This window comes from Mixophyes fleayi, chromosome 5 (assembly GCF_038048845.1).
Source record: "Mixophyes fleayi isolate aMixFle1 chromosome 5, aMixFle1.hap1, whole genome shotgun sequence".
NCBI classification, from domain to species: domain Eukaryota; kingdom Metazoa; phylum Chordata; class Amphibia; order Anura; family Limnodynastidae; genus Mixophyes; species Mixophyes fleayi.
The window spans coordinates 266,959,350-266,972,986 of NC_134406.1; the positions used below are offsets into that span (position 1 = coordinate 266,959,350).

Consider the following 13,637-nt stretch of genomic DNA (forward strand, 5'->3'; position numbering starts at 1 on the left):
CATTTTTCATATCTCCACATCTAAATTTCCACTTCAACCTCTGGAATTTACGTTACCCAAACCAACCTGTATCATTAACATCTGGGACGATGGATCAATAGAGTTTTTACCAAACAACAGAAACCAGTCAGTGTTTATACAACTCTCCAGCATTAAGAGCATATTTACTAACATTGCATTTAGGTGCAACATTTGCACTTAACCAGAGCAAATAATCAGCAATTATGTTTTATCTGTCAAGTACAAATTAGACAAAATAGTGTTTTACTAGTTGCTGTGGTTTAGTGCAAATGTTACATCTAAATGCAATGTTAGTAAACGGTCTCTTTTGCACTTTTTGCTCACTACTGATTTTTTTGACAAGAGAGGATCACACGCTGCTGTTCCCCATCCACAACAAGGTATGAAGAGCTGTGTTACATAATATATCTTTTTCAGTGCCATTTTTGGGCTACAGTCCGTCTACTAACAGCTGAGTTTCTGCACAAGTTCATTGGATCTTTTTAGATCCTGTTTTGTCCACCAACAGGATGGCTGGAGGTTATTTGGGTTGTGGCCAACACTGAACTCCCCCCAGTACACTGTTGTCAACCAGCCAACACATAGTCTAATATAGGGACTCTCAGAGCTTAGAGTTGGGACCATCTAATAGTGGAAGCGCTGGGATGTGGCGGGTAGTTTATCATGTGTGTAACTCAGAGTTTTGCATTTTATTTCGAAACGGAAGGCAGTTTGATTTGTGTTTTTACTGGTTGACAGCTGGGGGATATTTGTGTGTTTCTTTCCTGATACCATGACATCCACAACCATGACACTTTTAAAGTCACTCAATTCTTTGACCACTTATAAACTACAGACACACCGAGCACACTCATACAAACCCATACTCCATTGGTTGCTGAAAACCTTCTTTAAATAACATTATCTACATATTATATATGTCACAAACTTTGCACACAATTTTTAGCAATGCCAAACAACCAATCAAAAATTAGTTTTTATTAACCTAACTTGCACCTTACTAATACTTGCTACTTTCTGGTTTCACGGGTTATTGCATTATGATTATAACCCACAAAATATTCCCAGTAAATGTAGAAAGCAGAAATGTAGCTAATATTCCATTCAATGTTCAATTATGTCACTTATAAATGTTTCAGATGCACTTTGACGTGAATTGATAAATTGTTCAATCAAAGTACTTTAAAATAAAAAGCTTTTTTTTTTTTTTCAAATAAAACAACTTAGTTCCACATTTTGTTTGTTAAATTAGATTACAAATTTAAAATATTAATTTTAGCAAAAAAAAAAATAGCTACAGACATTTCTAACCAAACTATGTAAATAAATGTAAAATGATTCACTAGACGAATCGCTTACCCCGGCATCGGTCCAATTCCAGATAGACTATAAACCTGTCGTGGATTTAAAAGGTACTGAAATTTGCTGTGTATCCTGCAGATAAAAATATAATGAAAGAAAACTTACTACTAGTTTATAAGATGACAAAAACAAACGTATTGGCATTTTATAGCGCAATAAAGTCATAACGCTCATTCTTTGTATATTTGTTAATCTCCGCTAATATAGATTTTTTTTTTCATCCTTGATAAATAATTCATTAATGTGATGGAATTTGTAAGAGTGAAAAATGTTTTTCATAATCTTATAGTAAAATAAAACTGAACACTCCCTGTTGATAACATTCACGGTTCATATATTAAATAAAGTGTTGTAAAATTAGGTATATGATAAAATTTGTGGAAAGGCAAAGGCTGTATCTGAGCAATAAATTAGGAATAAATGTTAAAGTCATGTTTAGTGCAAAAAGGCAAACAATATACTGTACAAAATGTAATACACCATATTTGGTTATATGTATAGTGTTGAATTGTTTCAACAATAAAATGCATAATTTTAATGTCTTCCAGTTTCAAGTAAAACTGAATAAAGTTTTCCCCCCAGAAAGAATACACAGGGAAGAATTTCTACCATTGAAGTACTGAAATTTTACAAACTCATGTTATAAATGACAGTAGAGGGTAGATTTAACAACTCTTCTAAAGACTAAAAGCAGAGGTGTTGCCAAAGCAAGAAATCAGATTCTAACTATCATTTATCTAGTACATTCTCCACTTTTCCTTTTTTAGACTACCCATAGATGTTCAATATAGCCTTTAGGGATGAAGACCTCTTAAGATTAACTTTTTAATGCTATAATTTCCAGTTGTTAAGGTGGCAAGGTAAGTTTGAATTTTAATGCTGTCTAATTTTCCCCCAAATGATGTCCCAAATTTCATTTTGGTCATGGGCACTTCCTACAATCTCATGGTGATGTCACAGCAGTGCACTGCATCCTGTCCATAGACCCACCTCCCATTGAGAGACACTAGAGTTTCACACCTATCACCCATTAAAAACTAACTCCTACTAGCTGAGAATGGTGTGTTGATATTATGATAAGTTAAGTTTACATGTGGCAGAAAAGCAATATTGGTAGATAGATAGATTTTGCAACCAATACATCCCCTAATTTAAAAGATCTCATTTTAACAAGTAATTTAAATTTAACTACACAATATGCTCTATGTCAGTGCTGTTCTTGTATATCTATGATGAGGGTGGACTCATAGGCTAAATACTATTCAAAAATGATGTCATCCAACAGAGTCCACAAAAGGTTTGGCGGCCACGCAGTTGGGCAGCCCTGTTATATTTAATATTTTCTTGCTTGCTTTTTCTTAAAACCAGTGAAGCTTGCTAGATGTTCTGTTGTTCATAAAGAACTGTCATTGATAATTGTGGACAGCAAAGACCACTATAGCTCTTAAGAAGATAATTCCCAAAACACTGAAGTTGAGGATTATGATAACATTATATTAAGTACAATCAAATAAAAAAAATTTCTAATATTGGATGTTGATGTTCATATACAGTCAGATGAAGATAAACAAATAAGTGTACAAGACACCAATAAGCCTTATATTACATAAAACTTACCTTTCTCCTTGTTTCCCACCACTCTTTGGATTTACGAAAACTAAAAGTGGATGAGTTCCTGGAACTGGTGTAATCTGCAGAGACATAAGAAAAATGATGGAAATGTATGAACAATTTTATTTAAGAATGTTATACTTAAGTCATGAATAGGTATTACTTTTATGTTCTCGAGAAAATAAATAATAAAACTCCTGATTCTTTAAGATAAAGAAAATGATTTTATTCACATAAACCTAGAATTATACAATCTGATATTATGTATGCGTAGTTTATTGAAATATAGATTCTCAGTGTATGTGTAGTGCCTCCGGCGGGCACTTAGTGGGGGTTTCCAGTTGCCCAGAAATCTCCTCTGCGGCACAGGACTGACTGACAGGCTGGTCCTTCTCCCTGGACCAACAGCAACACTGCATGTGGCGGGATCTCACCTTCCCCACAGTATGTGTCCGCCCCTGTTCCGCAGACATCATATCTCCAGTGCAGGAAACAAGAGAGGCAGACAGAAGAGTCTGCCTCTCCAACACAGCGCAGGTGGAAGAAAATAAGTATAAGATGAGGAAGGGATACGGAATTTGCTGGCGCTATATGAATAAATGTTGATGATGTTGTTGATGATGATGAAGGGATAGGCTCTTACTGTAATACTGGTAGAGTCTGGGCTATATATTTCATGGTTATAGTGGGTGTTAATCATAATGGGCAGGACATATTAATTGAGTAGTAGAGATAATTTATTTTATGGCAGGGCCTATTTAATTTAATAGTGGGGTCATGGTAATGCATATTCATTTAAGGTGGGGTGGTTTATTTAATGCTGGTGTCATTTTGGGCTATTGGATGTGGAGCTGAGTTTGGGGAGAAGGAGAGCTACTTAATAAATGTGAAGACTAGTTAATTATTGTTGGGGCAGTATGGGAGAGATAGAATTCATTATTCAACACAAATGGTAATAAATTAATGTTGGGGATGTTTGTGGGGGGAGAAAGAGGCGCATTTATTAAATGTGAATACTGACAATGTAATATTGGGTTATATGGGGGAGGCAGGGTTACTTATTAAATGTAAATATTACTTATTTATTGCTGGTGCTATTTAGGAGGAAAATAGGTTTGTTTGTTTTCTAATGGTGAACACTAGGGTCAATTTGTTAGCAGCCAATTAACCTACCAGTATGTTTTTTGTAGTGTGGGAGGAAACCGGAGCACCCGGAGAAAAACCCACACAAACACAGGGAGAACATACAAACTCCTCACAGATAAGTTCATAGTCGGGAATTGAACTCATGACCCCGGAGCTGTAAGGCAGAAGTGCTAGCCACTAAGCCACCGTGCTGCCCATCATTATAATAAAGAGAGTGACAAATCTAGTGACTTGGGAAAACATGCCGTTTGAGGTAGAGCTGACTGCGGGTCATTCAGGTGGACCTTCGAGTAGTACTACTAGAGCTGTAGAATTCCATTTACAATGCCTATAGAAAATCATGGTGAATTCTTTGCCTTATCATGTACTACAAGTAGTGGAATCCTCAAGGAACAGTGAGCATTATTCTGAAGCAATCAAAACCATCACAGTTCATGTCAGGTGGTGACCAATTAGCCTGTTGTGTGATATGGAAGGTCATTGGTTGTACCTGGGCAAGTTTATACTGTTTACACTAAGGGTATGATCACTTATCCAAACCAGGTATTTTAGTAATTAAATAATTTTAATTGTTAAGATTTTTTTGTAAATGTTATTGTCACTTTGATGTTGTGATGTTATTTCAATTTCTATGGAGTAGTGTGACAAAAAGTAATGGTTTAGACAGGGTATGATGATTTTATCTTTGCACTGATCTCACCTTTGTGACAGTAGGTTAGAGTTAAAGCGTTTCCTGTATTAATGATATCAATAGTTGTTTCTGTAAGAAATTATGTTGTTGCTTAATGGATTATATTTCATTAGCTATGTGATCTTAGGTGTACAAAACAGAATATCATCATCATCATCATCATTTATTTATATAGCGCCACTAATTCCGCAGCGCTGTACAGAGAACTCATTCACACCAGCCCCTGCCCCATTGGAGCTTACAGTCTAAATTCCATAATATAGACACATACACACACACATAGACATAGACATATACATATACATACAGACAGAGAGGTAGAGACTAGGGTCAATTTTTGATAGCAGCCAATTAACCTACCAGTATGTTTTTGGAGTGTGGGAGGAAACCGGAGCACCCGGAGGAAACCCACGCAAACACAGGAAGAACATACAAACTCCACACAGATAAGGCCATGGAATCGAACTCATGACGCCAGTGCTGCGAAGCACAAGTGCTAACCACTAGGCCACTGTGCTGCCCTAATATAGGGCTTAATAGTCAAGATGGTTAAATTAAGTTTGAACTCCTGGGGATAGATGTACTAAAAAGGAAAAGTGGAGATGTTGCCCCATATCACCAATCATATTCTAGCTATTATTTTCAATAATATACTAGATAAATGATAGCTAGAATCTGATTGGTTGCTATAAGCAACACATTCACTTTTCTTTTTTTAGAAGCTTTAGTAATAACAATGATTGAAGGAATGCGTACTGATTAGATAACTATTTTCTCACTAAAATCTTATTGTGTACTGCTCATGTACCATATGTTAATTTTTTTTCCTCTTTTCATTGCTTCAGACTATGAATATTTTAAACCCCCAAAAAGAAGGGGTTTGATGTTGCTTTGAAACTGGTACGGAAAATCTATGCTAGTGGGAATATTCTCGAGGTGCGTACCTGATTTTCAAATAAATGTGGCTCTCGTCATTCCACCTTAATAAATGCCACCAGATCTTACTTTCTCCAGCACTTTTCTCTTTCTACTATAGTTACCTGTGCAGAGAACTGGCTTGTTATTGACTGTGACTCGTCTTGATTATCCGTGTACCGAGTTGTACTCATTTAACAATGTTCTACTTCTACCTACACTGACCTTGGTCTTTCTTCCTTTCATTCTAGTGACTGGACTCCTTTTCTGATACCAGATCTAATACAGAAACTTCCTTCCTGAAAGGAATTATTCAATTTATCCGAGTTTTAAATCTTTTGCTATCCTGAAGTTGGAGACGTTGCAGTGGCATTGCCACTGAAGAGGAGGCTATTTCCTATGAAAAGATGGATGCAGCATGAAACTTAGATTAAATAAGTTAAAAATATGTCCAGGCCTTCGCAGAATGTTCCTATTCATACTCTGCTGCAAAGCAATTACACAGCTTAAAAAGTGGGTTTGGTTCTTGTATGTTTGTTAACTTACCTCTACGCTTGAGTTATATTAGCAGTCATTTTACTCTTTTCCCAGAAATTCACATCATAGAATCTCAAGGATTTTGAAGGTTTATAACAGAATGTTCAATAACAAAATTAACGTAATGTAAGAGATAATGCCTCATATCTGAGGATTAGAGATGATGGAAACAATTAGACAAGTTTTTGTTTAGTTCAAATATCTCAAATTAATTGACAAAGCTACATAGAAGTTTACTGAAAGAGGCAATTAATAAAAATATGACATCTTACTGATGCTACTATTTGAAGATGTGACCACTAATATCCACGTAACTTCTTGTACAACATGAGGGAGGTGTGTGTAATTTTTATTGCACAGGAGAAAGGAAATAATTTATTTGATGAACCAGATGTTGATTTTGCAAATATAAAGCGAACGGACCTACTGCTTAAATTATTTTGTGCTAATATTTTAAGTTTATTTTAAAAAAAATAATAATAATAATTTTTAAATAATTGTTGATGGTTTGATTTCTTTTTTTGTTGTTGTGTTGTGCTTTGTTTGTTTTTTTTATTGCAAGAAAATTGTTACCTGTCGACAAAATATCTTTTATGTCTTTAAGTGGGAACTTAATTTATCACTTGTTAGGTAAAGGATGTGATAGGTAAAATGAACTTGCAGTACCTGTATCAGGAAATTATATTTGTATGCAAATATATACTTTTGTAGCAGTAACAAAGTCAAAAAATACATTGCAATAAAAATACTTTTGCAATAAAGAGAAAAACAAAAAATGTTGGTACAAAGATGAGGCGAGAGTCAAATATTATCACGTTTATGGAATTGGAATTAATTCATTGGTTTACTGTAATTAGTTAAAACTATGTACATGTTACAATAGAACTAAGTACATAAATGAAAAAACTTTGATAGAAAATATTCCACAAGATAATATTTCAGCCCCTTGAAAAACAAAGTATTATCTATAATAATAATAATTGCAGTTGTCAAACCTATAACTAATACATTCACAAAAAAATGTTTTTGCTGCTTAATACCATTCTGAAACTAATTAAAATTGATTAAGTTTCACGGCTCACCCTCTGTCATTGTAAATGCTTATTACGAGGGGATTGATGTGCCTTGTTTATCATATTTGATAAATTTTTGTTATTTATTTCAATTTCAATAACCATAAGACCATCTATTGTAGAAAAGGATTAACTAAACTTAACATGACAAAGATAAAGTACTTTATCTACTTGTGGCCAACGTCCCTACGGACTCAGGTTAATTAATGAGACTCATCCTAAGGTTATACATGATCTATTACTTCCTCTAATTAGAAGTAATAATCAGGATCATTATTCTGGTTAGCTAGAATGAAATAAGATGAATGTGCTTAAGTATGATTAATAATAATAGAAAAGAATAAATTCAGATTATCGCAGCCTAAGATACAGTATTTAAACCGTGAAGAAGATGTTTCACATTTTCGTTTTACACATGTGAAATGAGTTAACCCATATACGGCAAAGGGTTTTCTTAATTTAAATTCAAACAATCATCACAATATATTCCTAATTTAGTGTGCACTTTTCTAATGTGTTACTGAATATTACAATTATATTTAATGGGCTTATTCTGTTGCTTTTTCTGCACATTTTACAACAGGTTAAACCTTTTCCTAGCCAATGACGGTAACAGTAATATCTAAAGGCAGAAATAAGTTACAAAGCAACATATTGTACGGAAAAAGGAGATGAATCAAAATAATGCATGAAAAATAATGATGAATATTTTTTTCTAATTAAATAGTACAGAAAGTTCAGTGCTCAGATCCAACTCACTGCAAGCAAAAAAAAAAGCAAGTTTGAGAACCGCGGTATGACAGCGACGAGCCAATCAGTTGCTGTCTGAAATTTCTTACAGTGTTTTTGGATATTGGCTCTTTCAGACACACTGCTCTCCAGTAGAGATGGATGAATCGACTCAAAGATTCCACAACTTGTCCCGTTTTGCCGAAATTTTTCCAAAGAAAAAACATCCATCGGTGAACAGTCTATTAACAATCAAAAGTAATACACTGCAAAACAGAGGATTTAGAATCCCTAAATCAAACCTCCCAGGAGGACTCAGAAGAACTATAAGAGCGCTATAGTTCATGATAAATAGTGAACCATTTACCATGATCGATGTAACAATATATTAATTTGGTACAAGGAAATATTCTGTGACAAATGGAAGCTAGATTTCATAAGATACTAAGTGCAAATGCTTTATTTGTTATAAATACTACAATTTTATCAAGGGTGTTTATTTAAGGGGTGTTCCTTGCTTTGTGAAAAGACACACTTGAATTTTAAATACTGGGCGAGGTGCATCACAATTTATAGTTTTCAGGGCGACAAATTAGAATCACAGGTGGAAACTGTGATTTGGGTAATTGAGTAATATTCCCACTTTTTCGAGCAAGCTTATCAAATTCCTCAAACTCCCTTTCAAACAATTTAGGCTATTTTACCCTATTACCACCACTTCACCCCTCAAAACAGTTCACACAAGACTTACATGTGTTCTTTCTATACTCAAACACCCCTCTAACTCCCTTACCAACATTGCTGTGTGACGGGATCATATAGTCCCACTAGGCACTTTTTATCCTTGCAGACATGAGATAAGGGGGGCAAGAATGAATTAGGAGAAACATACATGAGATAAGGGGGGTAGACAAATAATAAAGGCAAGAGACATGAGATAAGGGGGGCAGAAATTAGAATAGGGGAAACATACATGAGATATGGGGGGTAGACATGAAGGGCCCGAGTCATTAAGGAGAGCAAAGCATAAAAAAGGAGTAACTCTGCACCTGGGCAAAACCATGTTGCATTGGAGAGGGAGGTACATTTTAAATGTTGGGACAGATGTGTGTAAAAATAAAGCTATCAAGTATTTGTGTGTTACATAAAAAAAACAGCCAGTATTTAACTTATGTGTAGAATAATAAACTAATTTACACCCCTTGCATTGTAACATGGTTTGTCCCAGAGAACATTTACTCCTTTTTTATGCCGTAGTGACTCAGGGCTGAAATAGGCAAATAGACAGGTGATAACAGGTGATAAGGAGACAGACATAAAATAGCGTGGACAGGCATATGAAGAAGGGGGACAGTCACAGGAATAAGGGGGGCTGTAATAAGAAAATTTAGGCAGACACTTAAGTAATATTGCTCTGTTAGTACGAGACTCCTGCAGTGCAGCACTTATCTGATTAGAAGACAATGACTTGTATTAGAGCTGTAGATATCAGTATTTAAATCTGCTATAAAATTTTTGACGAGACATTAATTGCAATAAATGCTTGTACTCGCTGCACTTAGCATGTCGTTGCCAAACAAGGACCGGGAGATTTTGCCAAAACCATCAAATTTTACTGCCTCATAATTAGAGCCTCGCACTTGCGGCTGAATAGTGGATGTTATCATAATGTCTAGATAATTTGCTGCATTATCCAATATGTCAACCTTCAGCCTGAGCTATTGTCCCTTAGATGTTCTATCAGTGCTTAATCGAAAGAGAAAAGTGCTATTATTTCTTACTTTGCCTTTTCACTGACCTGACCCTGCTTTACAAGTAACACTCTTTTCCTTTTTATGGATTCACATCTTAGTTTATTAAAGAACAACATCACCTTTAGTACCGTTAATTAAAGCTGACCCCGAAATGTAGCAAATAAGCTCCCCACCACCACCTGGAACCTGACAACTTGTTACACTACAGCTCTCGACACTGGAGGACTAAGTATCTACATAGCTCTATAGTAGATCTCATCTGAGAGCTATGGAAAGCTTTCCAGTGTGCTTGTTTTGCCTACTAAGAATTATTAATTATTAATATTATTACTATTATTATCCTTTATTTATAAAGCACTACTATATTATGCAACAACTTGTTATGCATCTTATGCAACTATTTACATTGAGGCATTGTGACAAAAACAAATGACAGGAGCAAACGCAGGATTTGTAGAGGGGGGTTTCCATACCACTCCGCCAGTGGGCGTGGCCATCATGCATGGGGGCATGGCTATAATTTTAGACAGTGCTTGGCTGCTCTCCAACTCTTCCTATCAATATAATATACACGGGCAATGCTGTGTGCTCTACTGTTAGGTGCACGCAGCTCTCCCTTTTCAAGCAGAGCTGTGTGAAGCGGGAGCAGGGTCCAGCCATCTCAATTATACAGTGCCCCAGGCTTGGAGGGGGATTTCTAGGCGCTAGGAATACCCCCCCCCCACCTCGGTTTGCCTATGATTTATGTGCAATAAGCATGACATACTTCTTTCTTTTTACTATATACTGCTTGTTTTGTTTGACCCTCATTTACTCTTCTTTTAACGCCATTTTCTGTGGTATAAAAATGTTGCGGGACCCTTCAAAATCAGTAGAGTCTTCAAAGATTCTTAATCTGAACGTCCTGCTTATTTAGAGCAGTGATGGGTAAGAGCTGGCCCTAGGGCCGCAAACGTCCCTCTTAGTCTTCACCTGCGGCCCCCAGCTCCTTCCTGCTTGATTTGTTTCTTATTGCTTGTAACACTTGTATAAAATGTCTGCTGATTTGTTATTACAGATATGTGTCTTTTTCTCTGATTAAATGTATTGCTGTACTTATTACTGAGATTGAAAGTAATCAGTGGGCCGTTTGAAGATTAGAGGGCTGCACCATGGTGTATCATGTTGCCTATCACTGATCTTGATCATATTTAGGGCCATCATTGAGACTATCCTGCAGCCGTGAGGAACGTCCATCAACCTGTCAGTCGTTCTGTAACATTCAATGTTGCCTTTTAAATCAATGCATAGCTCCATGGAAATATGTACATGGCTATAAATAAACTTTCATGAGACACTTGTGGCGTACATCGGGGCCTGATTTATCTTCAAACACAATGTGAGCGCAGTTTGCGTTTAGAATAGCGCACCCAACTTGTACACATGTACTCCTGTATTCAAACACAAGTGGATCTCAAGACAACGTCCCATCAGAACGCATGCACAAAAATTATTTTATAAAATAAATGAACAACTCGTAATAAAGTAACCGTTAATAAAAATATGTTTTTTAATTTTTGCATGAAATACATAAATCAGGATGTTGTTAATGTGTACTGTACATAAATTGCATTTTTATAGTTTCTCCTACTTGCATGTTCTGCCATACATACGTGTAGTCATTACTATCAGTCGGCACTTACACCTGGCCAGTACCTGGTGCAAATAATACTGCTAAAAAACACATAGATAATGCCCAGAACTTGAGACGGTGGCAATCTGCGTAGGCACGCCCTCGGCACACCCTTACTGTACATTGCCTACGCCCATCCACCCCTTCGCACCCCCTTTCCGCCCTTCAAGCCGAAGGCAGTTGTAAGTGTCAGTTGTGTTTGGGTATGAATTGCATGCAGTTGTGTTTGGTGTAAGTTACGACGCGCAAATGAATCGACGGCCAAGATGAATCGGTCCCTCGGTTACTAAATTAACCTTTCCAGGTTTTTTCCCTTAAGTGTAACAGCATATTCTGGGAGACATTTATATTTTCTGCAATTTATAAGTGGGTGTGTGCCTGTTTGCATGTGTTTATATACAGATATGTACATCGTATATTCCACAGTGCTGCACAATAATTTTCCTTTCATCTGTATAAGTATCATTTTATCACAAGACTACAAAATAGAGATTTAATCCATGCCTGTTGACAGACACATGCAAATCGCTCCTGATATCTCTAGGACTATGTACCAATATCCCTGGATTAATAGCAGATATACAGGTAGAGAAAATTGGTTTTGGAAGACATGATAATAAAATATACACATACACATACTTATCCTGTGTAGCTAACGTGTAGCAATGCCAAACATTTATTGCAGAAAAGCTTCAATTTTAATAAGCTTTAAACTTTTTAGCTGTTTCCCATTTTGTCCTCTGAGACCTTCCTAAAAGCCGATGACAAACTGTGCAAATGAGCAAATAGAAGGGAGTAGAATTTGTCGCGGTTGGTTGTAAACCCTGGAGACAACCACTAATAAATGTCCCTCTGTAAAAATGCGGAGTCCTCCTGGATAATGGAGGGTGACGGAGAAGTGTAGATATTTATTGTTGCTGAATTCTTAATTCTCTGTTCCTTTCTTTTTAACAGCAGTATTTATCTTCTTCGTCTATGTACAACCACCTGCTTCTACTTCTTACTCATCCGCTATTTAAATTACTACACATATCTGTAACCACATTTCTATCTCCTACATTGTATAGATTACCTCCAGTTGTTCATTCATTTATTCCCCTTGCCCCTCAGTCCCTAAACAGAAAGATCCATAACATATCCTGATTAACCTTTGCTCTTAGCCCCCCCAATACCTTAAACATACATATTCATTTCATCCTATCCATTCTCCCTTCACCCTCTCGTCACAGTATTTCATCCACTCTTTCTGCCCACTCCTTGACCCACATATTGTCTTATATTTCTTCACACTTATTCACCCCCTTGTTTTAACCAAATATCAGCCACACTACCTGACTGTCTCCCAGGACCACCCATATTGAGAACTTTATTCCTCCTTCATCTTTCATGCAATCACTTATATTATTTCCCTAAATCCATTATTCAAAGTTGTATTTGACATATCAGCATTCCTAATTATACAAACTACTTTATTCCACCAGCCATGTTATGATTTCTTACACCACTCAGCAGTCCACACCATTAATCGCCTTACTTCTACTCTACTCCCTCCCCACCCACAAACCTCTAGCTCCCGTACAACACTACCATGACCATCGAGACCCAGCACCTGTAAACACCATTCCGAAGCACTGGACAGCGAAGAATCACTTTTTCTTGGTTCATTAGGTGGAGGTCTCTGTGTTTGTAGCACATACATATACTCTTCCCCAAAAGCCAAGTGTATTAGCTATGCTTGAAAATGATCTCTTCTCAGGCATCGATTTTATCTTCTCTAGGTCCAGTTGTAGATATTGCCTGAAACTCTCTATTTGTCATCATTAGCCATTTAGAGTTGGAGGGGAGGTGGGCTTTAGTAGTCATACTCTCGTTGTGGCTAAGTGGTTAGCACCTCTGCGTCATGAGTTCAATTCCCGACCATGGCCCTATCTATGTGGAGTTTGTATGTTCTCCCCGTGTTTGCTTGGTTTTCCTCCGGGTGCTCCGTTTTCCTCCCACACTCCAAAACTGGTAGGTTAATTGGCTGCTAACAAATTGACCCTAGTATTTCTCTCTGTCTGTGTGTGTGTGTGTGTGTGTGTGAGTGTGTATGTTAGGAAATTTAGACTGTAAGCCCCAATGGGGCA

At 36.6% G+C, this 13,637-nt stretch overlaps 1 protein-coding gene across 4 annotated transcripts in view; it reads right to left on the reverse strand.

Annotated features, from left to right (window-relative positions):
- DGKB (diacylglycerol kinase beta) overlaps positions 1-13,637 on the reverse strand; it is a 411,208-nt gene that overhangs the window by 231,077 nt on the left and 166,494 nt on the right. For all 4 annotated transcript variants that reach the window (XM_075214066.1, XM_075214064.1, XM_075214063.1 and 1 more), the window contains 2 exons: positions 3,001-3,074; positions 1,381-1,455 (listed from right to left, as the gene is read on the reverse strand). In XM_075214066.1, coding sequence (XP_075070167.1) covers positions 1,381-1,455; positions 3,001-3,074 — 149 coding nt within the window. The remainder of the gene's footprint in view (positions 1-1,380; positions 1,456-3,000; positions 3,075-13,637) is intronic.